This window comes from Odontomachus brunneus, unplaced genomic scaffold (assembly GCF_010583005.1).
Source record: "Odontomachus brunneus isolate Ranch 3 - 2012 unplaced genomic scaffold, Obru_v1 Obru_scaffold_130, whole genome shotgun sequence".
Taxonomy (NCBI): Eukaryota; Metazoa; Arthropoda; class Insecta; order Hymenoptera; family Formicidae; genus Odontomachus; species Odontomachus brunneus.
In genome coordinates, this window is record NW_022639580.1 from 81,901 (window position 1) to 108,303 (window position 26,403).

The following is a 26,403-nucleotide window of genomic DNA, read 5'->3' on the forward strand; positions in this document are numbered from 1 at the left end:
TGATATTTTCTTTTCTCACTCTTTTATTTCGCGCGTAAATATCGACATAGCTTTAAGACAAGATATACGCTCAGGAAGACTTATTCGCTAGTAACGTCTCTCTATCGAGATTCGTGACGATGAAACTTAATGTGTACAGCTTCTTTTTTTTTATTATTTTCCTTTCTAGAGAATCGCGTATGCCGTGTTTCGAATTGCTATTTAACGAATGTGCATACAGAGAGAATAGAATCGTACGTTTATTTACAAGTTCGATCGAAATGAGAAAGGAGCAGAAGAACGAGGAGGAGGAAGAGGAGGAGGAGGAAAAGGGAGAAGGAGGAAGTGTCTTCAGCACATCGGAAACGCCGATGGAAATTCCGATTCCGACGGACGCGAGTGAACGCGCGTTCAAACGTCGCGAATGAATTGAATCGTCATTACGTACGCGTCGTGTCACGTTTCGTGCATTAATTGGGAGGAAACAGCTCGCTCGCGACATCTGGCGTATGCCGCGGCGTTTCGCATTCATTAACGCATTCATTAGTAACCGGATTTGCTAATCACTCCGAATGTTTGTCTAGCGAAGTTCTCAGAACGAATGATCTACGATCGCCGCCGGTTATCGATGGACATCAATCGATCTCTCGTCTTTGCTTCTCGGTTGCGGTGTTCGCGAATAATGATGAGTATCGATGAGTATCGGGATGTCTCATCCCCCCAAGAGGCATGACCTCTCCTCTTCTCTTTTTTATTTTCATCGAATAATTTATTATCTCGAAACCTCGCAAACGCCCGTGGGCGTTCATCCTACTAATTACCTAACTGTATCGTTCGCGGATTATTTCCTACCCTCAGAGCGGCGCGACGAGACGGACATCCCCGTCGCGCGTTCTTTGGAACGAATGACACTGATCGTCCGATTGCAAGGGTGGTAGGCTGTGAGTATCGGGCGCGACGTCCGTTCGCGGAAAGCCAGTTTCATAAGAGAATGATTAAGTAAAATAAGGCCGGGTTTCTTTCATGAAAGTGTCTTTCCTAGATGTCGATCGGGTGGCAGTGTGTACATATATATGTGTGTGTGTGTGTGTGTGTGTGTGTGTGTAAATTAGTCGCTTTGTGCTCGTGATCAAGCGAAAGCCTGTCCGAAATTGAGATTGATGATACACACGCGCGCGCTTCCGTGCTCGCTCCGAGGATTTTCGATCGCTCCCTCTCGTACTCTCTAAATCCCCCTGAGTGAAATTCCCTCGAAAAGTGGAGCAACAACCAAAGTTCGAGCGAAGTTCCCCACCTGAGATCGTCGAGTGAATATTCTCATTCGAAATTCAAATGCGAAACCCGTGTACTCCGCGGGAACAATTTCATCCTAATCGACTGAAATCTTCACCCTTGTGATCCCGAGTGCACAAGAAAAGAAGAAAACTCAGTTCGTGCAACCTGTGTTATCCTGGGACCAGATGCAAACTCACTTGTAGGAACGCTTGTGGAAAGCTCTCTGCAGCAAATTGCCATTCAGTCAATTGGCTACCTCAACCAAGTTTGAACGCAGCCGAAAGTTCGGACGAATTTTTCCGGTCGCGATAACGGAGATACCGTTCATCTTCCCCGAGTTTTCGCCCCGGTCCCCACCCTGCTGTCACGAACTGAGATTTCTTTTCGAGTTTATCTTCGCTGTCACTTGCAGCTAATGCTTTCACACGCATTTCGAGTGAGACTTCGCACCTCGAGAAATTTAGAGAGTACGTCGTAATGACGTAATACCACCCGAGTATATATCCTTTTCTCGTCAATACGTCGAATAATCCTGCCATGTTCTCTGCTGTCTGTACTGCGCCCCGCTGATCTGTACATTCTCCGGCGTTCTGTAGTACACCGTGCGACCTCGCTCGTTGTTGCTGATGCTCGGCAGGAATTGAGGGCTCGGAACGAACGTTTTCTGTTGCTGCTGCTGCTGCTGCTGCTGTTGCTGATTAATCGGCCTGGAGAGCTTGTAGTTGTTCTCGGAAGACTGCAGGACGGTGTCTCGGCCCAGTTGTCTATGCAGAGGCAAGACGAATCCGCTTGGCAGATTGGCTTCCTGAATCAGAGTGGGTGTCAGAGCGTCGTTTAACGTGACGTCGTACTCGCTCTCGGGGATATCCTGAAGCCGATGCGTCACCTCGTTGATCCTCTGCTTCACCCGATAGCTACCTGGGCCTGACGGTAGATCTTGGATGTCTTCGCTTTTGTACGTCGAGCTGTAAATATTGGGCGTCTCCGTGGAGGGAAGTCGAGCCTTGCTACGGACCGGCGGACCCGAGGGTGTCTGCAAATTGGCGGCGTTCGCGTGCTTATCGCTCGAGTAGTTCTCGATCCACTTCGGCGCCAGGTTCTCGGTCTGATGATGATGATGGCGCAAGTCGTACGATTGGTTCTGTGTGGAATGTCCTCGTGATGAATTCGAGAGATTCTCCGGGCCCCTCGAGACCTCCTCTTCTTCCTGTTCCTCCTGCTCGTTGCTCTTCTCTACGGCCGGTCTTCGTAGCGCCGGCCTGGATATCGCGGTGTCGTATTCGTCCTGTCGTTGCTTCTTCTGGAGATCACTCTGGATGGTCTTGTAGGCGTCATAGGCCTGCTTGTTGCTTTCCGTGTTCACACGGGACTCCTGATTGAGGTCTCTGCTGTCTTCTTGAATGTCTTCCTGTACGTAATAACCCTTCTGCTCATCCTCAGTCAAAGTAGTACCTCGATGATCGGTTATCATCTCCTCGTCCCTTCTAGGAGAGTGCGAGGCCTTCGAGCCGACCGGTGATAATCCTCTCGGATTAGGATTGCCGCCTCGGGACGGCAAGAAGGGTCTCTTTACGATCCGGACAGTGGTTCGAGGTGGAGGAGGAGACGGCGGTTCCTCCAATGGCTCATCGTAGTATTCCGCCGAATACTCATCCGACGGGATCTGATACTGAGCCTGCTCATTTCGGCCGTCCAAGTCTCTATCTTGGTAATCCGTCTGCTGAGAGATTCTCTGGGATTTCTCAGACAGATTTCTCTGGTAGTCCTGAGCGTCGACCACTGCGACGCGACCGCTTTGAGTCTGAGTGGGCCTAGCCGGTCGTTCTGGGTAGGAGGTCTTCTCCGGACGATCGGTCATCGCGTCTCTCGAGTCCATTTCGGACTTTTGAATGAGTTGCTCCGGCAAGCAGGTCGTCGTTGTCGTCGTAGTCGTGGTGGTGCTCATGGTGGTGCTGGTGGGGGTCTTCTCAGTCGTTCGATCGTACGAGCTCGGTCTTCTGGATGCCTCCGTGGTGTCCAACAGCTCCTTCGCCCTCGAGGATGATCGCGGTCGTTCGGTATCCCTGTCGCGATCGAGAAGCCGCGGCGAGTACGGTCGCTCCTGCCTGTCGGAGTCTTGCGATCTGCCTCGATCGCGGTCCGCGGGTCTCTCCGGCTCCTGCGGTCTTCCTCGATCACGATCGGACGGCCTCTCTGGTTCCTGCGATCTTCCTCGATCCCGATCTGAAGTTCTCTCGGGGCTGCGATCTTTGCCGCGATCGAGAGCACGGTCTCTGTTACCGCGGTCTCTCTCTCGATCGTAGTAACGATCCCTCGAGCGATCCTGATGCGTCCTGAGTCGTATCTCTTCTGGCGATGAGTGATAGCGAGTTCTGGGAAATGAAATATTCAGTGACGTTAGTCGGTATTGATTGATTCAACGATGAACATGGCGTCGATGGTCGTGTTGTGTGTCGGTGTCCGGCAGATCCTTGTGCTTCCGACTGACATGAAGTAATTATAAATCTCACCTTAGCTATTTACATGCCGTACAGCAGAGTTACAGCAGAGTTTTGTGTACGAAAAATTCAAGTTTAATCATAAAATGTTTCACCAGCGAATATTTTGGTGATACATGTCAATATTTGTTCTTGATGTCATTATTAGTATGAGATATGCGATTGCATCGTCAGGCCTCATAGAAAGACGTGATAATGCAACTAATCACAATCGTTGAATAATAAACTTACTATTGCTCATTAATATGCATATGCATGCGATCTGATTAGTTCATCGAGCATAACCGTATCGGTGTTGTGTACGTTACCTTACCTGAGGGGACGGTCCCTGTCCCGAGCATCGTAAAAGTCCCTGTCCCTGTCCCGGTCTCTATCCCTCTCCCGGTACGAGGGTCTTCTTCGGATCGGTCTCCTGATCGGCCTGATATCTTCCAACTCGTCTTCGTAGTAATCATCTTCCAGCAGATCCGCGGGTCGCCGGCGTGACTCCTCTTTAAACACAGTTTCACTTCGTTACCCTCGAAGAGCGCCTCGGTGACTTCCTCTTGGGAACGTTATCAGCTTGATCTTACCTGCTGGTTGGGCAGGAGTAGTTTTGTACGCGTATCTGTCCTGTTCCGACAGCGGTACAGGTCGTCGAATCTTTGGCGGCGTCCTCGGCCTCGCGTACACCGAGCTGATGGGTGCCGCCGGCTTCACCAGACCTTCCGCGTTCGAGGTTGCGCTCACGGATGGTGCCGCGGACTCCTTATCGTCGTAATCGTCCCGAAATCTGGAAATGAACGCAGCGCGTGATAAATTTAAATTGAAACCGAGTAAAAATTTACTTGAAATTCAGGAAAATAAAATTACAAATTTAGTTTTTTAATTTTTTTTATGGAAGAGTAATTTCCTATATTTATATTATTAACTCATTTCCCGTAAAAAAAAATTAAAATTTAATTATTTACTTCAAATTTGTGTTACTTGAATGATAACGCGGGATATACATGCGAAGATGAATGGTTTTAAAATATCTCTTAGAGAGATTTTTTAGTTTTCAAAATTAAAATTGAATTGAAATTGTATTTGAAGAAAATCAAATTGAATTTTTTAATTTTTTTATGAATAATCTTCAATATTTATATTATCTACAAGAATTTATCTCCCTTAAAAGAAAATGAAAATTTGATTATTTGCTCCAAATTTTTGTTATTTGAATAATAACACGCTAGATTTATGCGAAGACGCGCGGTCTTAAAATATCCCTTGGATTTTTGGATCTTTGGTCACTGTTTTATCTCTGGAAAGTTTTCGTTGCTCGACTACTGTTTGTGCGGTCAATGAAACAATGAGGACTTTCTCACCTCTTATCGGAGTATCTTCGCTCGTCGGTGTCCCTGTTCCTCGCTTCCGTGCGCCTGTCGTACACGTCCGTGTCGTCCACTTCCCTCGACGTAGATCTGACACCCTGATCGGGATTCCTGCCGCGGGGTCTCACATCGTCCTCCAGCGGGTCCCTCGACCTGACCGGCTCTCTTCTATTACCTCTGGCCGAATACCTGTCTCGATCCCTATCGTCTCTACCGGATCCTTCTCTGCCGCGTTCCCTATCCCGGAAGTCACGATCACGATCTCGATCCCGGAACTCGCGATCCCGATCCCTCCTGTACTTCCGGTCGTCGTACTCGTAATCGTCCCTGCCGGTGAAGTCTCGCGACGGTCTACTGTACTCGTCGTCGTAGTAGTCCTCCTCGTAGTAGTCGTAGGGCCTCCTTCGCGCCGGTGGTCGCCTCCTGGGTGGTATTCTGTCGCGCGCGGCCGATCTGCTGGTCGGTACGGTGACCGGCGCCACGGTAGTCGTAGTGGTGGTGGTGGTCGTGGTCGCTTGGTACAGAGCATCGTTCCTATGCCAATACTTCTTGGAGTTGGTGCAGTCGACCTCGGAGACGAAGTGGCAGATGAAGGTCTTCTGGTCGAACGCCGTGAAATTGGCACACAGGAAGTCGTAGCGAGTGCCGAAGAGGCAATGATGGTAGACCTTGAAGGGAAAGAGAGACGCGCTCGTTAGAATATCAGCGGGAACTCGCGACGGCGCTCGTTAGCGCTCGCTGCCCATTGGATTTCGACGAATGAGCCGGGCGATTTACGAAATCGAATCGATCGATGGGTGAAAGCGGGCCGACACGATCGACGTGAACAGCGAACGTGCCCGGGGAACTTTCGCGATTTTCGAGCGACGAAGGCGCTCCTTTCGGCCGTTCCTCGTCGCCGTCGTGCGAATTTCGCGATGAGACGGGCGTCTCGCGCGACTCTAATCTCGCTGGTTGCCCCTCGGCTGTTCGCTCCTAACCGGCGGATTGCAACGCGTCGACGACATGACGATTTTAGCACACTTTTCACCGAACGAGCGAGCGATCCTGCTGCACGCCACCGTGTAGCTTTCACGCTCACAGCGCGGCTGCGTGTACGAGCGCGAGTAATTGCACCCGGTCGCGTAAATGTGCGCATTGTGCACGGTGTTTCATGTACGAGCCGCTCTGCCTCTCCCTCTCTCTCTGTGTGTGTGTGTGTGTGTGTATGTACGAGGAGCCCCCGACGTTATCTGGAACGCCGTAGAATTATCCGGCGGAAGAATTATCTAGAATCATTCAGAGCACATCCTTTCGGTAATCGAACGCTCGGCTCCGTTTCACCGGGAACCATTCCGCGCACGCAGCGCATACAGCTCCGTCGAAGCCGTTCTTCCAATAATAGATCATGAATCTTACTCAACCCGTCATCTTAAATGTCAGACGATCATCGAACGCCTAATCGTGCGCTTCTAACGAGCCTCACGTACGCGTGCGTGGAGCGATCTCGCAGTGTATAGTTGAAGTCATTAGGATCCTCAGTTCCGCGAGCATCGGGCATCCTTGGCCCGATTTGTCCTACGATCGTCCTACAGTGAATATCGCTCGCTCGATCGTTCGTTTAATAGAGTGTCCAAATGACGTAGTGCAGTTGAAGTCAGTACTCTCTGAAGTATGTATTCACTGAAGTGTATTCACGATCGATGTATTCACTGAAGTGCCGCACTCGCACGAAGGAAATATTGTAGGTTTCTTTTTCATAAAATGGTCTTTTTAATTTTACTATTTTAGTAGTTCACAGGAATAGATTTGCTTAATAGCACTGCAATCAGTAAAACCTTGCTGAAAGAATCAGCAGTTGATAGTAGCGATTGTTACCATCATTGGTGCAATTTGCCAAATTGACAGACTGCATGCAATGGAAGTCGTTCAGAAAGTTAAATTTCGCACAACGTGTAACGCGCGCTATAGATCTTGCAGGGAAGTATCTTACTACGTATCATCCTACTGATCAAAATCAGTGAGACATAAAATGGGGCAGTGAAGTTTTTCTGCTGAAAGTCAGTGAATACTCACTGATTATCCGTGAGATAGTCCTCTTACTGATTCTATAAAAAAACATTTTTACTGATCCACTTTGAGAGAATAGAATCTTCTCACCGCAAGTATCGTACATCCTCGGATATTTTTTCTGAGATCGTCCTACGGCGAATATCGCGAATTCGTTCGATTGTTTCCTTGTCTAATAGAACCTTCAAACGACGGAATTCCGTCTAACGATCGATATCGGACTCTCCTCGGACCGGTGGAGTCTTCTCTTCAGAGATCGACGATTTCAACTCGGTGAAGAATTTACAGTGGAAAGTCGGCAAGAGAGAGAAAAAGAGAGAGAGGCTTATATACTTCCTTTTACTGCTGCCGGATACTGGAAAACATATCGCGGGTCATTTGCATGAGAATTGACGTTGGAATTATTCAGAACGCATCTTTCTTTATTTCACGCGGACGTCTCTCGAGTGCTTCCGTTACGACCTCAGGTGCTTGCCTGTCCGGGTGTCGACGCTGTCCCGTCGTTGAATTTACGCCGGTGCCCTCGCGTTATCGCGCCCCGTAAACGTTATACTGCCGCACTGATCACGCCCGAGAGCATTAATCACCCAGGGATCATTACAATTGTAAATCCCGCAGCCGCAGGAAGGACTGGGGAGAAAATATCTTCCCGGTTCTCGCGCGCGATTTCCTGGCGGCAAGCTGTCCGGGTTAATTGCTCATTTCCCAATTTCTCTTCCGCGACAAATCTCCCGCGAATCCCGCGAATCGAGTGACGTAAAGCCCCCTTTTCGGCCTTTGGCGGCGACGCGACGCGACACGACACACACGCAGCCTCTCTCGGCCGGCGAGTCTCGCCGATATTTGCATGACAATGCCTCCATTCGCTCTGCAGCCCCGTGAAAACGATCGATAAGCCGGCTCGGAAAGGGGGCTACTTTGCAATCGCTTTCACAATTCCAGGATTCGCGCGTAGCGTGAGTCGCGGAACGGTCAGGGACGGGAAGCGTGGCGGACCAAGAAAGTCTTCTTCCTCGGCTCGTCTTGCCACCTTGCGCACGGCGACCTTGTTGTTGTTGCCGCGGCCAGCAAAAGATTCTTTTTCTTCTTCACTTTCGATATCGATTTCTCGAACTCGGCCCGCGACGCTGCGCAACGCGCTGCGTTACAGCCGACGCGATAATGGAGAATTAATGACGTGAACAGCGATTATTCGATGATCCTTCTCCTATTCCTCGCGACCGTGTCTAATCGCGTTAGAAATTGATATCTCGATTGTATGAATAATGGCCGCCCTATGAGATGCAGTTTTGTGCACGAATACAACGTTGCATTCGCCATAAAGAGTATATTGATGATTGTTTTAACCTTAGGACACTTTAAACATCAAAAACTTACGTAAACCCTAAACACGAGAAAATTTTATTCAGCGCATTCTCATTTTCTCATTAAAATATTTTCTGTAAAAATGATGAAAAATTTCATACTTTTTTTCTTAATTGTCCCAGAAAGTATCGAGGAATATGAATCTCTCTATGAATGTTTAATCTTAGATTATACAGAATTATGTTCGAAATTACTATATATTATCAGTAGGATTATATGTGGCTTAATCTCGTATTTTAATATCACAACACTTTGATATGTTGAATTAACTTGTGAGAAATTGTAGAAAAAATTAGAAAAAATATATCGGGCATGTTTGGACCGGGAATTGAACCAAGGATCTTTCTCTGTTCGGAGAAACTGCTCTACCAACTAAGCTACCCAAATTCACACACTCTTTCTCTCTCTCTATTTTTACTTTCTCTCTCTCTCTCTCTCTCTCTCTCTCATTAATGGTCTTAATTACTAACAGAATTATTATATACTATTTGCTTAAAAATTTGTTTATGCACATTTGCGATTGATGGACGTAGCCCAGGTTGGCGATGCGTGCGACCACGGGCGCGAACCATTAAAGTCTACAAATACTTTGAAGCGCCATACAGATCGATCACACCTTTTCTTTAAGCGCTTCAAAGCATTTGTAGATCGCGCCCGATATCCGCGGGTGGAAACTGATCATCTGCATCGCGATCTTTTCGCAGAAATACATCGATGTCGAGTCATCTCCGGCGTTTAACAACACGCTGCCAAGTCTCACGTTCACGTCGCGAAAGAAAGACCAAAGCCCGTCCCGCGATAACTGTCGCGCTCGTGTAATCACGCGTTTGCTATCATCATTCGATGCCGATCGAGCCCGCCGCGGTTCGATTTCTCGATCGGCCGTTTTCACGAGCCTCGCGCGCCGAGATTCGCGCGGTGAAACGATCGCTCTCGGCGACGATGATTGGTAAAAGTGTGCTCGATCGATACGCATTTTTTGCGCTCGCCCGCGCACCGCCCGAGTGCTCGCTTTCGTTCGATCGCGGTTTGTCGTTGGCTCGCGCTTCTTCTCGTCGAGTGACTTCGCTCGCGAATAATCCAGATCATGATCGCTGTCTTCCGTTGAACATTAGAAACGCCACTCGAGATCGTGTCGATCAGATCATTGACATCTGTTCATTACGCGAACGAGACATTGTCGTGCCGTTCTGGGACGTTGCTGCGACGATCCACTCGGGCGATATCAACTTCCCTCTCGCCGCGGTGCTATCATCGTCAATTTTCTTGCCGAGGTGATAATTCCAGTTTGCTGACTACACTAATTATGGACGTGGCGACAGTGAGACATTTCTTAATAGGCTCTTCTTCGTTCAATATATGTGACACTGAATTTCCACTCGCGAAGCGTGATACGTGAAGCGAAGTTCTCACGCGTGTAGTGCAAAAGATCCGTCGTGTTTGTTAAATAAAATAAAAGACGAAATAATAGAAATTTAAAGCGCGCGCGCATTAATAATTTTTATTAATAAAATATCGACTCGATATTTTTTCAATCATTTAACGAGGACTTCTTATTTTCTTTTTAATATCCAAACTTCACACGAGAATTAAAATGACAAAATCTTTTGCACAAACCTAATATTACTCGCCATTTTTCGATTCGCTCGAAGAGCGAATACGACGAGCGCTTCTCTGTCTGCCTCGATTAGACGTTATCTTTAGTACGACCTACGGCTGTCATTAAATTAATTACCTGGCACTTGTGCGGCACGCTGGCGTAGAATCCGTCGTGCAAACCGTCGCACTTGAAGTCGATATCTTCGGGTATGCTATTGTAGAACGGATAATCGCTAAGATTGTAACCGTTTAACTCGCGCGGCAGGTTCGGGTCCCATATGTAGTCAATCTGCGGAATTCCCGTCAAAGTATGGCCGGTCGTTGCGTTGGTCTCGCTCGTCGCCACCGTTGTCTGAAAGAAAACGCGATCAGGACTTTGGAGATAGAAAAATTTGGTTAGATGGCGTGCAAGTATGTAGACGCTTGATTGAACGTGATGCGTGAATTTGAAATGATTTTAGGGTATTGAATTAAATATAGGAATAAATCAGAAGAGGGAAATAGATATAGGAATGAGTGTGTAAATAGTGTGTGAGTGAAAATGAGATAAGACGTTGGGAACAAGGTGAAAAAGCAGGATTCAGAACGGAAAAAGTGCATAGATAAGAGGTTATGGCGTCACAAGGGATAGCTAGAATAGTATAGAGAGAGATAACGCAGGTTTATAAAACATAAATCTAAAATCATTGAAATATAATATTGTTTAAATTTCTATTAATCATGTAGCGCAAAAATAAAGGCAGTTTTCTAATGTAATTGCGTCCTACACTGAGAGAAATTATTCGATAAAAATTAACAAACGAATATTTCCCATCAAATTACAATAAATTTTTATACGTGCATATCTTGTTCAATATTACTGCCTGGAGCACAATTTAACACGTTCATTGTCCACCCAAAACGACACACGACACCACCCCTAAAAGTCCAACCGGCCAGCTCATTTTAACTGAGCATACATTCATCATGTGCTGATGCGTGACCGGCTATTCGTGAAGGAACCTCATCACACGCTGGCGCGTGAATAGAGGGTAGCGAACGTGTTAAAATGAAGACTCTTAGAAGCCAATGGTTTTCATTGTTTAGTTACTCTTGGCTGTACACCTATGAGAACCTTCACTTTCGTTTGATCATTCAAATCCTCAACACACAGATGTGCAGATCTACGCCGTGTATTTCGCAAAAATAACTTTCATTTCCTGCGGGAAACGCTGGATTGATTGTTTCACTACTTTGTAGTAATAGCAGTTTCCGTGTCGTTGAAGGGAAAAGATCGCCTATTGCTCCGCTAGAAAAGTTATTTTACGCTCGAAGGAGTCGCTATGCCGTGCAATAATGCTTAGCAATGAGCACTCGAGTACGATTTGATGATGTCACATCGGCATTTGTGAAGACGAAGGCGAACCTGTCGCGCGACCACGAGTTTAACTTAATGTTAATTCATTTGGCGCCGACGCGACTCGATCGGAGCGCTTTGACATTTCCATTGGAAATATACGAACGAGCTAAACTGACCGAATTCTGCGCGATTCGCGAGTTTCCCATCCCGGTGTTCCGCAGTTTCCCGCCGTTCTCGTGATTTCGACCGTCGCGATTTAGAGAACGATAACGCGGCGTTTATCGTATAATCGCGACCGCCAAAGCGCGTTGCAATCGCCCGTTCCCGGAATGTTTTATTAGCGGCTAATTTACGTCTGCACTCGCACGGACACACATTAGTCCGCGCTATCGCGAGGTTTCCTTCTTCTGTTTGCAAAGGGAACGCGTTGACGAAATAACAACTCGTGCCCGGTGCACGTGTTACGATCGTCGTGACTCGTCGCGGAATCGGTTTTGCAACGAGCCACGATAAACGATGGCGTTTCGTCCGCATCGCGAACAACACGATCGCTATGCCGCGTTAAGCTGGACCCGGGGGGTCGAAACGTAATTTCGGTTTGATAGTTCAGATGGAAATGGGATTCGCCCTAGGATTCGGGATACACACAGTTCCGCATTGCTTTCGTGTCGAGAATCGAGTCCGCCCAAATTACAACGGCTTCGATCGTCGTTTCACGATCGCACGTCGCCTTGGAAATGTAAAATTGATTGAGAAGATATTGTAGTAAAAATTATATCGAAAAATGAATGGAAAAATTATTAAATTTTTCCATTGTGATCAGGAAACATCCGATAAGAAATATCGATTCATAATTTTTTGATCGGTTTATCTGACAAAATGCCATTATGATCGTAAGTATTCGATTAAATTTAATCGGATATTTTGATCGGGTATAAAAATGCATCGGTATTTTGATCGAAACTATCCGTTTGTTAATTTCTTATCGAATAATTTCTCTCAGTGTGATATTTCAATTTGTTTAAAATTATTTAAATCTTATTAAAATTATTTAAAATTTTTGCAAACATGACTCTAAGTCGAGGAACTTTGTATTTTACCCGGGAGAAAATTGTTCTTTCGACATTTCCGATACGTACCTCTGAACCCGCGTTTTCATTTTCTTCCGCGTGAGGCTCCTCAGTCGTCGTCGTCGACGTGGAGGTAGTCGCAATCTTGAATTTCGGCCTGGTCTTGAGCGCAGCGGAGACCGCGTGGACCAATAGTATTCCTGCAACGTGCGTGATGTTAAAGCTCGTCTCGTTACTGAGGAAAATCGTCGATTTGGCGGTCATTAGAGTGAGATCGGCGGATATCGCGGGACTTCCCACGGCTCGGAGAGAACGCGTTTACGCGTGTTCCAGATAAATACGTCCCGATTACGGAGCCGCGGCCGCGGGTGTACCCGACGGCCCCGATGATGATCGCCGAGGAAAGTAGTCAAAGGCCACTACGCATCCGCGGATTGCGCAAATCGCGGAGAAGCGTCGGCGTTGCGAAACTCAGGCGTGCACAGAGTGTGGTGAGAAGCCGGCTTGTAAGTGTCGCAATTTTCTCTCACCGTGAGCGAGTGCATTCGGTTGGGTAATTGTTCTCAAACGGATCAAGGCCGCACCATCGATCGTTTCCCTTCCACGTTTCGACGATTTACGATTACGCGTAGGAGCTGCCATACCACGAGTGATAACAATAAAGCCGCCCTTCCCTTCCTTTGCTTTCTCCATTCTCCAATTTCGTTTTATCTGCCAGCTCAGTTTTTCGTTTCTTGATGTGTGGGTATGTGTGTGCTCGGGTGTGATAAAGTTCCGCTTCTCGATTTCTCCCTATTCACGCTTCTCTATTCTTAGCTTTTACTTCCCTCCCGACGTTCGTGTTTCATCACTTAAAACGAGTGAAAGAGGCGGAAAGTCATTTTCAGCCGTTATTAATTGCTCCAGAAACCTTGCAACTGAACTGCGACTGCTTTGAAGTAGTTCAAGGCTGTTTTGAGAGCTAGCCGAGAGCTGAGAAAATTGAGCGGACGGCTTCACGAGCGGGTGGCGCGCGATACTTAAAGCTCCTCGCCGTCCATGTCGGACATCAGAAGCGAGGAATTACATATTTGGAAATTGCATGCCATTTCTGAATAAAGATAAATACGGACCAAGGAGTATTTGAGATTGCTTGAGCATTCTTGTAAAATTGTCTGAAAGATATCCCTTTCTCTTGATAAATAAATGGAGTGAGACACATGAAAAGATGAAACGAGTTTTTGTCTACATGCTTAATTTCAAGGAAAATAGATAGTTTTTAGAAAATTTTACAAGTGCGTTCAAGCAATCCCAAGTGCCCTTTCGTTCGTATTTATTTAGAAATGGCACGCGCAACTCTCGTCAGCGTATTATTCCTCGCTTCTGACGTCATAAATACAACATGGCCGCGGCGAGGTACAAGGCGCCTTATTTTTCGCTTTCTTTCAATAGAGGTATCTCGACAAACTGTCTGCCATCAATAAACCGTTCACTTTGAATCAATCTTTGAAGCCGGCACGCGCTCCTCCGAGGAGAGGAGAACGAGAGTTAATTGATAACTCTTGCGCTGGACACTCGTTCAATCAAGCGATAACGCTCGGAAGTCGGCGGGGAATGGTCATTAATTAAGTAGCCGAGCGATAAATTCCACGGAACTCGTAATTATTGTCCGTTTACGATCGATCGCTCGGAGCTTTCCTCTCTTCCGACGCGATTCCCGAGCGCGGAGAAACGCGTCCGCGTCTCAGGGCGGCCAGCGCGGGCTCCACGGGCCGGAAAGTGGGTGTCCTCGAAGGCGATGTTGAAAACGCGCATATAGGGGCCCGGCGACCGTGCAACGGAATCATACTTTTCCAGGTCGCGATCGATAACGAGAACCGCGCGCCGACCGGCGTTGCATAAAAATGAATTATGGGAACGCGCTCGCATTCCGTTTGTGGGAAATGTTAACGTGGGCGTGCACCCCTCCCATACACGGTTACGGTAAATCGTGTTTCATGACGAAACCGTCGCCGCCGTTACCATCACGTCGGCGGTGTATAAACAAATTGCTCCATCCGATTGTCTGGCGGCGACGCCGAGTCTCGATCGAATGGGAATGACCTGACATTTTCTTCTTCTTCGTTTTCTGCTTCGTCCACTTCTCCCGAAGGGCGTGGACCGCGCCTTCCTTCCTCATTTTAGCGATGATCCTCGTTAGCAATTACACGGCGCGCAATGCGGTCAAATGAAGTTTCATGTTCCAAAGAAGGCTACAGCTTCGAAATTTGAATCGATTTCGATGCTGATTTTTTTTTTAATGGAAGCTAACGAAATTTAGAATATCTTTGTCGAGTCAGATTTTTGTCCTTTGCTTTCCTCCTTCAAAACCAGACGTGCGAAGAAGATGGATTCAGAAATTTAATCAAATAGTGGATGACTCATTTTATATCTCATTTAATTTAACATCAGGCATGAATATCGATATTGAAACTGAATATTCAAACTCTGATTATAGGCTTGAGAAAAATCATACAGACAGATATAGACTCATTAAATCTTACTTTAACTTAACAAACGACATTAATTAAAATACTAACTAATTTTAAAGTAAATAGAAACTACTAATTCAAATAACACCAAATTATTAGTATTATTAAGAGAAAGAAAATAAGAACTCAATAACAATGATATCAATTAAATAATAGGAAAAAGGGCTAATTCGAGTTCAAGCACAGGATTAATAAAGTGTTATGTACCATATGGGTAAAACCTTCCTTGTGTTAGGAAATAGAGCAATATTTATTGAACATGAATACTCAATATAAATAATCAAACGTTTTGGCTCAATTATGAATCCTCTTCAGTGATATAAAAATTCAGTGATAATTAGTATTACGTTACCAAATCTTTTTATTAATTATTATTCTTGAAATAACAAGTTTTGAGCTATATATTCCGCATCTGTCGTAAATGTTTGATCGAAGAGAATATCTAAAACCAACTTCCTTATGTCTAGAAGAGGAAAAGCAAGAGATGTAGATCTGGCTCGACAAAGTTGCTCTGAATTTCATTGGCTTTCGTTAGAAAAAAAAGATGGTATCGTGTTTAAATTTCAAGATTGTAGCCTTTTTGCCGTGAAACGCGCTCACAGATCCACTCGCGCTAATAATTAACGGATACCCGGCTATTAGTAGGAGCGTCCGATAGGCGCGTTCTGAGGCGCGTATGAAGCGATTATCGTAAACATTTTACGATGCCGTAAAAATGGCGGACAGGACTGTTACACCGTGTAACTTTCGAGCGCGATTTTCGAGACCTCCGATCGGGCGTTGCTCGCCGCGGAAATGTCAGGAAACATTCTAAATGTTAACGCACACATTTGCATCACTGCGTGATCGATCGATCGATTGAAACCGCTGCAATGCGAGGAACAGGTCGAGTCGGCGAGCCCGCGTCGTGCCGCTTTGCTTCTTAGCGCAATTTTCCTCGGCCTCCGTTCCGTTTTCCACAAGGCTGACTCGCCGTCTCATCGCCATGAACACTCGGCGATCGTCTCGTCTGAAATTTTCGGGACGTCGTTCTCGGGATCGCCGGCCGAAACCTCGCCGCGGGACAATGCGAACGATCCTTTTGACATTCACGACGGGTCTCTCCCTCCGCCTGGTGGGACCCTACCTTCGCCTGTGCAAATCGTATACGCGCGATCCCGCTCGCGGTATGAATACCAAGCGCTCTCTGATGCCAGATAAAAAGATTGTCATCTCGTTGGCAGTCGGAGACCGTTCGAAGCGCGCGCTCGGTCTATCCCTCGGTATTTATTTTTTTTCTTTCTTCTTCTCTCCTCTGACGATCCGTAAAACCTGTTTTTTATGGACCTTGAGTTAACATTAATGATCGCGTGCAAGTGAAATACGGGAGAAAAGTGCGCGCGCGATTCGCAAAATTAATTGGCCTGCCTTTCGTACGCGAGAGGCGTACAACGCGTTCCTTCAAAGCAGCCGTCGACACTCTCGAGCGCGGTTTCGAGTGTTTGAGTGTTTCGTGAAATTCTCGCGATTCCCTCGTATTATTCGACGATTCGATCTCGTGCGCGCTCATCGCGAAAGGTCGTCGACGTTGTCGCGTGGGTCTCCTTATTTTTCTTTCTTTTTCCTCACACTATATGAGCAGTCGCGAATCGATCAGTGCGAGACCCGAGATTCCCGGGACGGAAAGGAAGGTCGTCCACTGTCTCTTCGGCATTCCTCCGCGGTCGTGGAAAGTCCAAAAATACTAAGAACGTTACGAACAGCAAGAAAGAAAGAGAAAGAGAGAGAGAAAGAGAGGAGGATTCTTACTTCTTGTGAAGCACGTTAAACAGGATCTTAAGAAATAGTAGAAATCGAATATAAGTATGCATTGACAGAAATTATCTAATAAAAAATTATCAAACAGGTATTTCCGATCAAAATACCGATTAATTTTTATATCCGATCAGGATATCCTTATTAAATTTAATCCAACATTTCCGATTATGATGGCAATTCATCAGACAAACCGATCAAATAATTAAGAACCGATATCTCCCATCGGAAGTTTTCTGATCGGATACAAAAATTTATCGATATTCCAATCGGAAATATCCGTTTATTAATTTCTTATCGAATAATTTCTTGTATGAATATCGGGGAGCCGACGTTGGATATCATCGTCGGACGGAAATTGTCGTGCTTACCGTACAGAGCGAGCAGCAGCCATCGTTTCTCCCGCATGTTGGCACTGCAACAGATAGAGCAATTATCACGTAATTATCACGAGCGTAATTAAATTCTATGCGACGCAAAGAGAATTCCCCCGGTAACTTATTATTCGCGGATCTCGATGCGATCTCTCGCGACGAGGTGGCGGCTGGAAATTCCATAAAAACTCTAGTAATTCATTGCAACTGATCGTTAAGTATTAATCACGTAAGAAATCTCGAGTTCCCAGGTTCTTTGTACGCGCGACGCTGTCGGAAACATTATCTTTCTCAGCCTCTTTATCGTGTCAGCTTTTACGTCCTGCACGTAGAAGACATTACAGTTTTCTTTTTCATATAAACTCTACGCTGCATCCTGCGAATCAAGTCTTGATCCAATCCGATTCATTATCAAATATAACCTCTCGCGCGCTGTATCCAACCTTGGCAAAGTCAGAACGTGCTTGGAACTGATTGTTTTCTTGTCAATTTAAACTGATGGCCAGCAAACAAGCAGATTGCAGGTGTGACTTCAGCAAAGAGCATATACAGAATGAAGCCAGGTTACATTTGACAATGAATCAGCCCGAATCGGGCATTAGCATTGCCGGGCCTTGATTTTGCAGAGCTCTGCTTGCAACACATGTCGATGAAATGCCACGGGGGGGAGGGGGGGGGTCACACGACGATCGCACGGCACTGCCGACATCGGCAGGCATAATCGAAGCGGTGTCTCAGCGCGCCGCGTAGACTTCGCGGAGAGGTGCTCGAGCATATGGGAACGGATAGGGAACTTTCTCTGTGCTGTCACCATTGCTAACCATATATATAATGCCAGGATAATGTGGGTGTTATATAAATGCGCGATCACGTAATGCCGGGTGTGACTTTGTGTGCTAACGGTTTGTGAATGGATAATTAAGGCCCAGCACAACGCTCCTGGAAGCGCAAGCTCGCGCTTTGGAGAACAGCCGTCGGCTCTTTCGGCAGAGACGCCCGATGCGGTAATGTCGGCCGGTTCGACAACTCGTTGTGCTAGACAATCACGCGAGTCTACGGTCGTCGGGTTCTACCGCGCTGTCCCCCCGGGTACACTCCATCCTTTCCCTGGACCTTGAATTCACGTTGCCATGGAATTTTAGGTTTCTTGCGCACGCGGCTCATATCCGCGTGCCGCCGTTGGTCGCTCGCAATTTTTATTCGCGATGAAATCGATCACGATCGTACATTGCCAGAAACTTATCCTCACGCGGAGACAACGGCCGACCTTGATTTTTCCCCGGGGTTTGGGTCGCATAGGTGGTGGCATAGGTGGTGCGCCGGTGTCGTCGCATTTTTGAGATTTTGTTTCTTTCGCTTGTTCCGGTGAAAGTTATCCGGCGAGCTGCCGGCTGTTGAATTAGTGTTGTCGAATTGGATAACCAAACTTGGACTTGACGCGGTTAAAGACCGCGAATGCGCTGCAGCTTCGAGCGACTAGTCGTGTCAAGTCGTTTACGAGTCAAAAAATTTCCATCGGCGATCGGTGACCTTTGCAGCGGCCAACGACTTGATCTCGAGAGATTCGCAGGGAGGGAGGATAGTTGGCATTTGATTACGATTGCAACAGACATGCGCGTAATGCGATACTTCAATTCCTGTCGGCCTTAATTAAGCGGAAAGCCGGCGCATGATTTTTCGAACGTAAACACACGCGATCTCCTACGCTCTTCTCGGTTTCCGCACAAAAATGTGGAGCGCTCGAGCCAAACGTATACTCGCCGCGCCGCACACGCTCGCATTAATTAAGCGCGCTATCGCGCTCCAGTTCCCAGAGCGCGATCCTTATCGTTTCTGTAAAAGTAGGAAAGGAAGAGAGTGAGAGAAAGAGAGAGAGAAAGAGAAGGAGATAGAGATAGATAGATAGACAGATAGATAGAGAGAGAGGGAGAGGTAAAAGGACGCCACCCGCTGGCTGCAGCTGCACAAGACCATATTATTCGATTACACAAGTTTTCGTAATTGTTCCTCTTGTTTCGTGTCACAACGTGGACGAGTTCTCACGTACACGCGAGGAACATGGGAAGTCTCCTCTCCTGTCCGTCAGATTGCAGATCACTCTTATCCGGAAGCTGCGTAAATTGAAGCCGCGCCGCGCTCTCGAAATGAAATTCGCGAATATATTCCGCACGGTCACGCTTTCGATGCCGCGGAATACGTATTATTCGTCGAGTTTCGCAACGCGCGCCGATACTTAACTCGTTGACTGTCGCTGTCGATTTCCACCAATCGTTCCAATGCTCAATTCAAGTTTGAGCCACCGAATGTGTGCGGTAAGGTAGACGCAATTTGCGATGCGTACGTCAGTTAGCTCGTTCCATCGACTTGACGCGTGTACAATGCTGGGTCTGCGAAAACAACTTTCGTGAAAGATTCGAAAAAGTTTTGAAATAGTGCAAATTTGCTTGCAGATTTTCATTTTATCTGCCATCTTACAGCCGAGGCTTCTCCGTACCTCTGAAAAAAATATGTCCAAAAATATTGACTCAACAAAGTTATGATAGTTCAAAGTTGGTCTGACAGACCTAGATTGTATGTCCCAAAAAATACGATTGTACGCCGATGGTTAATTTGTTATACAGTTGCAGACAGTAATTGGTTATACGTAAGTTGCTGAAGCGCAGCGACATTCCCAAATAGAAGTAGCGGCCTCTTCCTAGTCAATAACAGCACAGTAATTGGCCAAGAATTTCGACTACTGGCTAGTTATTGACCAATTTCTGATGACCAGTTTTTCCTGGAAATTTTTCTACTTGAGTTATAGTGCCGGTAATTGATGATCACCATGGCTGTCAATGGTGTTAATTCACCGCTTACCGCTTTTCTCGTCTTTCTTACGATCTTCATAGTATTATTAATTAGAAATAGTCATAGAGATGCGTATCATCCGTAAATGCAGCTAACTCTCTCAGTATGACCATATCGTGCCGTTAGAGAGCTCCGGCTTGTTAATTATGCACCGCGGGAGACGATGGACGATAGATCTGAACGCGATCAGCCACGGCTTTGATCGATTATCGAGCGTTTCTCTCGCGGAGGGTCTCTTCCTCATGTATGCACGCGTGAAACGTGTTACCTAGTATCAGAGAGAATATCAGTACATTTTCCTTCAGCTTACACAACCAAGAAGGGGACTTGGTTTACAATTATATTCCTCAAACACACACACATTCATCCATTCTTTATTTCTACCTATCCAGTTGCTAATATTCCTATATATAGTTACATTGCCTCTTTCTAATTTGATAATGTTATTCTTATTACCTAACCCTCTTTCACAATCTCTTTAATTTTCATCTAACTTTTACACTACCTATACCTTCTCCCTATCTGTCATATCTAATTACACTTTCCTTAATTCCACAATTCTCTTTTTCCTTCTTCTTCTTCCTTTTGTGTACTTTTGTCTTCTATCACCACTTCTATTATACATTTCCTTGATCGATAATTTCCTCTGCATCACCATGCTAATTTAAGTTTGACTGTATTATTTACTATTCTAACCGGTTGCTCATGATGTCATAACCTCTATTATCTATGCATTTTTTCCATCCTGAATTCTACTATCTAATCCCGGTTTATTTCGCCTTCACTTACACACTATCCATGTACTGCCTCCTACATAATTTTCTCCATCTGACCTCCTACATTTAATTCAATGCACTAAAATCATTCACACCACGTTAATCAAGCATCCACGCTTTTCCGCGCCAAGTCTGGAACGTGTTATCTGTGACGTTACCTTACGGTAAGTTACGTTATGTTACGACATACGGCTAACGGTCATCCACGCTCGTGAAAGGTCACCGGAAATGATGGCCGGTACGAGCAGTCGACCCAATCGATTCGGTCTCTCAAATCGGACCTCGCGGCCTGTGCGGAGAAAACAACTCCGTTGGTGTAACTGAATTTTCTATTATCTGGGAACCAAATGAACAACTCGGTTGTAAGAACAGAAAGTTTCCTACAGGAGAGTCTTTCTACTCGGTCAATTGTTCTGAGTTACCTTACCCGAATTTTAATCCGAGTGTCCAGACGAATGTTTTCGGTAACAGAGGCATTATTTCTCGTCAGCGAGTTTTTCTTCCAGACAGTTACATGAACTGAAGTTTTTTTTCCGTATGCGCGGCAAAAGGTAATTCACTTCAGCGAAATCTATTCGCTTTCCGCACAATATCTCGGGAGGAAAACACGCGAATTTTTCCTCCGTTATTTTTCTCATAATTGATGATTATTTACGGCAGTGCCTTGTTCCGCTTGTGACTGACGACATTTGTAGAGTGGGCGTCGCATTGAAAGACAACGGTTACGAAACTCGGTAGCCTTCAAAAGCGGAGCACACGGGAGCCAGCCGGGCTTTCATTTCCTCATGGGCGCTGCTTCGAATGCGTGCTTCGAGCCATGCGGCTCCATCGGGTCATATGTTCGGAAAAATCGTCGATGGGGAAAAGAACTCACGCGTCGACGCCGGTTGTAACGCGATACGGTGAGAAGAAACGCTAATTGGAGATGCGGTTGCAAGCATGTATACGCACATGCACATACAAAACTATGGCGCGGAATTGCGCGATACAGAGATTTTGTTCTTTCTGTACATTTCTCTCTTATTCCGGAAAACCACTCCTGGCGTCGTTAACACGCATTACTGAAATCGCAACGAGGAGCGAGGCGAGATTGCGCCGTGTATCTAAGACGGCAAACATTCGAACGGTTTCCCCAGAACGGTGAACACGCTCCGATACTTTGTGCATAATTAATTGCGGCTCAATAACCTAACACAGCGTCGCACGGGGCCGAAATTTACGCAATTTACAACCGGTGATTGACATTTAAGTTCGCCAGATATGCCAAATCGCAAAATATACTACATGCCTTATGGGTGTTGATCTTCGAGTCGTGAAATTTCGCAAGTGGGAAATGACCGTGCGGCGCACGTCTACCGCAATATGTGGAAGTAACAGGTTTCAGAAAATAAAACGCGCGAATTTTTTGCAGCGCCTGTTTTCGACAGCGCAGGACGCGATTGCAGTGAACTAAATCGAATCGGGTCAGGCGCGGTTCCGCGCGTGACAGCGTCTGCCGTATCCACTTCGAGTAGATACAGACCGGTCGCGATCCCGCGCGGCGCACTGAGAGAAAAATGTTTGGTATTTGTAACTATAATCATATAGAGAAATAATTACTAGAAATTATAGTCAAAACAACCATTTTTCAGTCAATTGTGCTATAATTTTAGTGACAGTAATCTTATATGCATGTTACTATTACTATCTTTAAGGCCGTTCGAAACATAATGAATATATGACATACAACACATAAGAATAAATATTGTTGAAACAAAGTTGAACATATATAGAAATCAGAAGAAAAACTTAAAATTCAGTCTAATGTTAAGTCAATAGTTCAACATGATTTGGAAATGTAAATACGAACTAGCATTTCAGGCGTGAAATTTCAAAATATACAACTTTCTAAGAGAGATAATGATGATCCTCACCTAATCTTTAATGATTTCGCTAAGATCATGTGAAGATTAACTTTAATTTTTTTAATAGAATCATATAGTTCTTTTAACATGAATTGATTTTTTTAATTATACTGCGTAAAAATGTACTGAATTAAAATAATAGAAATACTTTTAGAAATATTTTATATTTTATCCTAGTAATTCTTTTTCGTTATAAGATGTAAAATATCTCATAAATTATTTTCTCAACAACCTCACCTTAATATTTTTGAAAATGAAATAACAACAGTAATCTTATATGCATGTTACTATTACTATCTTCGTGTTGAAACAACCAAAAAATATAGTTTAGACCTAATTTGACACCAACTATATTTTTTGTTGTTTCAACACGAAAATAGTAATAGTAACATGCATATAAAATTATTATCACTAAAATTACAGCACAATTGACTAAGAAATGGTTGTCTTGACCATAATTTATAGTAATTATTTCTCTATATGATTATAGTTGTAAATATCAAACATTTTTCTGTCATTGCGGAATCAAACGAAACGTCATGTTTCAAAAAAGGCTGCAACTTTGAAATGTGAATCGATTTCGATATTTCTTCTTTTCTTAATAAAAGCTAATGAAATTTAGAATAATTTTATCGAATCAGATTTTCATCTTTTACTTTTTTTCTTCAAAATCAGATATAAAGAAGTTTGAAAAATTTCTACATCCAACTTTTTTATGTCTGATTTAGAAGAAGAGAAGTAAGAGACAAAACTCTGGCTCGACAAAGTTGTTCCAAATTTCTTGAGCTTTTATTAAAAAATTCATCAAAATCGGCTGAAACCTCGGGACTCTTTTTCAGACATGAAATTTCATTCGATCGCACTGTGCGACGGACCGGTCACGAATCCATGACGCTCTTCTCCTTGCCGATCACGTTATCCGCACGCAGGGCATTCGTTATTACGTCGGTGGTAAGTTGTGAGCTTGTCCTGTAGGTAGAAAGTGTGCGATTGTGCAAGGCGAACGTATGCGGAGCGAACGTTAATAATAATCGGCCAAGAACCGTCGCCGGTCGCACGCAGTAAGTATTCTGCGTAAATAACGCAGGTCGCTATCTGATTTCAGAATATAACATTGAATTTGCTGAGACAAACTGCCAAGAGAGGATTTTCGGAAGCCTTATCGAGACGGAATTTTTCCTGACTGTGTGCGGAAGGGAAGTAAACACTCGCGAAGATGCTCAAGTGCTTCACGAACTCGAATCGCCGGCACGGTGAGTAAAACGGGAACGAAATTTTACTTCTGTTGTTATATTATTGTTTCGATTACATGGAGAAAATATTGTAGTAAGCAAGAAAATCTAAGAATTAACAAATACTTATTAAGTGCGTACTATTAACATATATTCATTTAAATGAAAATTCTTTTCATTTAAACTGAGTACTGTTTACTCAGTAAAGTGGACGACGGCGGGAGATCGCTTATCTCTCTGCGATGCAAGCATAAAGGCGCATGAAGTGCAATTCATCGCGGCCGGCAATTTTTCCTCCCGATCATTCGCCCCGTCGGCTCAGCAGGCGAGTCAGATTTTCTCAAAGCGCCGTAATTCGAGCTCTATCTTGGCGGCCTATCGCGCTTCCACGTGCCGAGCTTCCGTTGTGACGCCACGTAGAGCGATTTCTCCAATTAGAATTTAGAAATTCAAATCCTTCGACAATAATCCATTTATGAGCTTTCCGCCGGCTTCCGCTGATTTTTTACGCGTTATCGTTCATTCGCGTGCGGAGGAATTATGTCGAATATCTTCCGTCGGCGCAGACTCGGCGCGCGAACGCGCAACCGGCACTCACACCGGCGATCTCTCGCGATCTCTCGCGGTAGAGAGTATTCGGAGATTAGCCTCCAACGCGCGCTCGCGCTGGCCGCTCGAACGTACGCTCCAATGGTCACGGAATTAAAATAATCGGGCTCGTTTACCGTAAAGCGACCGCTTGCGCAACAAAGAGATATACCGTTCGATCGGCCTGCGATGAATAATGGCGCTTATCGCGAACGCCGCCGTAACATACCGACAGCCGCGGTATGTCGCGCGCTTTACTTACACATTATCGTCGGATTTTGCGCAGCCGATCGAGCCTCTTCGGCCTCGGTGGAAATTGTCGTCGGGGCAACGCGCAGAATTGCGCTCCAACTCGAGCCGATCAGAAAGTGTTTCGGCCGTTCTTGCCGATCGTCGGCGCGCGCGAGAACCGGCTCCGGAATAAATGATTTCACTCTCGGCTGCGAATAACATTTATTCGACCGTAAAGTATCGCGGTAAGAGCCGCGCCGGCGGGATCATTGTGTAAGGTACACGCGACAAATAATGCGGCACGACTGCCGTCGCGCGAGAGCTGTTCCGCGCCGAAATTCCCGCCAGTGAATCGAGATGCGCGACCACTGTCGACGCCCACGTCATTGTACACTGAGAGAAATTATTCGATGAGAATAATTAACAAACGGATATTTCCGAACAAATTTCGATTAATTTTCATGAGAATATTTATCCGAGAATATCCGATTAAATTTAATCGAATATGTCCGATCATAATGACATTTTATCAGATACCGATCCAAAAATTATCAACCGATATTACTCATCAGATATTTCCTAATCTGATACAAAAAAATTTATCGATATTTTGATCGGAAATATCCGTTTGTCAGCTTTTAATCGGACGATTACTCTCTGTATATTTCACTAGCGCGAATGTATCCTTTGGATTGCACAGGCAAAAGTTAAAGTAAATTAACAAAGGATACATAGAGTATAATAAGTATAAATGATGCAGAGAAGTGACGTGAATTGCCCAAAAAGTGGACATACAAATTTTAGTGTATAAATAATAAGCGAACTTGAGTCGAAATTTTGTCCCTATGTTAAACTTTGAATTCTACAACGCAGTAGGAGCTAAGTTAACAAAATAAGTTTAAACCGAAATAATAGAAACCTCCTCGAATAGATTAACTAATAGTAAGATTTGAAAAGGCACATAAGGAGCAAGCACAGTCTTAGTGCTATTAAATACTAATATTACTTTTTAATATTAATATGATTATGTGAGGATAAAATTGTCCAGTATGTTAAACGCACGTATCGAGATTTTTCTTCGATTATCGTACGCGGTATATTTAATTCCAATGATACAATTTACTCCTAATAATGTCTGAAATTTCTATTTCACTTTCTTTAGCGTCAAAATAGATGTTGAATGAAGTAGTGAGACTGAAAGTAGGATCAAGATTTCGACTTGGGAATACTCGCATGTTTATACGTAAAAGATACTTAAATAAACGATGATGTGTGATTAATATCATTTTGTACGCTTCATCAAGGAGCTTTTATGTAAGCGCGAAGTGCTAATAACCGCCGGCGCCGATGGGCGTCGTTCTGATAGCGGCGAAACTATTCGAAAGTTATTATTCAAGAACGGGCGCGGGTGAGGATAAAAAATTGGATGATCCTCCGCTCCGCCTCGTACGAATTTCTCCCCGAGGAGGAAGAGGAGGAAGAGGAGGAGGAGGAGAAGGAGACCTGCTCCGAGTATAATTAGCGCGATTAATGTGTCGTGAAGCCGGTGCGCCGCCATCGTCTTCCTGCTCTTCCTATTCCGTGCGAACGATTGTTCGTTAGAGAGGAGAGCACAATGAGA

General features: G+C 45.2%; 2 protein-coding genes across 2 annotated transcripts in view; one reads left to right on the plus strand and one right to left on the minus strand.

Moving 5' to 3' along the window:
• The window catches only part of LOC116849974 (uncharacterized protein DDB_G0284459), a 34,284-nt gene continuing 7,881 nt past the window's right edge, over nucleotides 1-26,403 (minus strand). Inside the window, exons 2-8 of the mRNA XM_032827702.1 lie at nucleotides 17,202-17,245; nucleotides 12,596-12,726; nucleotides 10,254-10,469; nucleotides 5,099-5,772; nucleotides 4,325-4,524; nucleotides 4,066-4,243; nucleotides 1-3,626 (exon numbers count right to left, since the gene is read on the minus strand). Coding sequence (XP_032683593.1) covers nucleotides 1,769-3,626; nucleotides 4,066-4,243; nucleotides 4,325-4,524; nucleotides 5,099-5,772; nucleotides 10,254-10,469; nucleotides 12,596-12,726; nucleotides 17,202-17,238 — 3,294 coding nt within the window. The 5' untranslated portion in view covers nucleotides 17,239-17,245 and the 3' untranslated portion in view covers nucleotides 1-1,768. The remainder of the gene's footprint in view (nucleotides 3,627-4,065; nucleotides 4,244-4,324; nucleotides 4,525-5,098; nucleotides 5,773-10,253; nucleotides 10,470-12,595; nucleotides 12,727-17,201; nucleotides 17,246-26,403) is intronic.
• LOC116849975 overlaps nucleotides 23,502-26,403 on the plus strand; it is a 41,886-nt gene continuing 38,984 nt past the window's right edge. The window contains exons 1-2 of the mRNA XM_032827707.1: nucleotides 23,502-23,682; nucleotides 23,837-23,984. The gene's annotated coding sequence lies outside the window, so the exon portion shown is untranslated. The remainder of the gene's footprint in view (nucleotides 23,683-23,836; nucleotides 23,985-26,403) is intronic.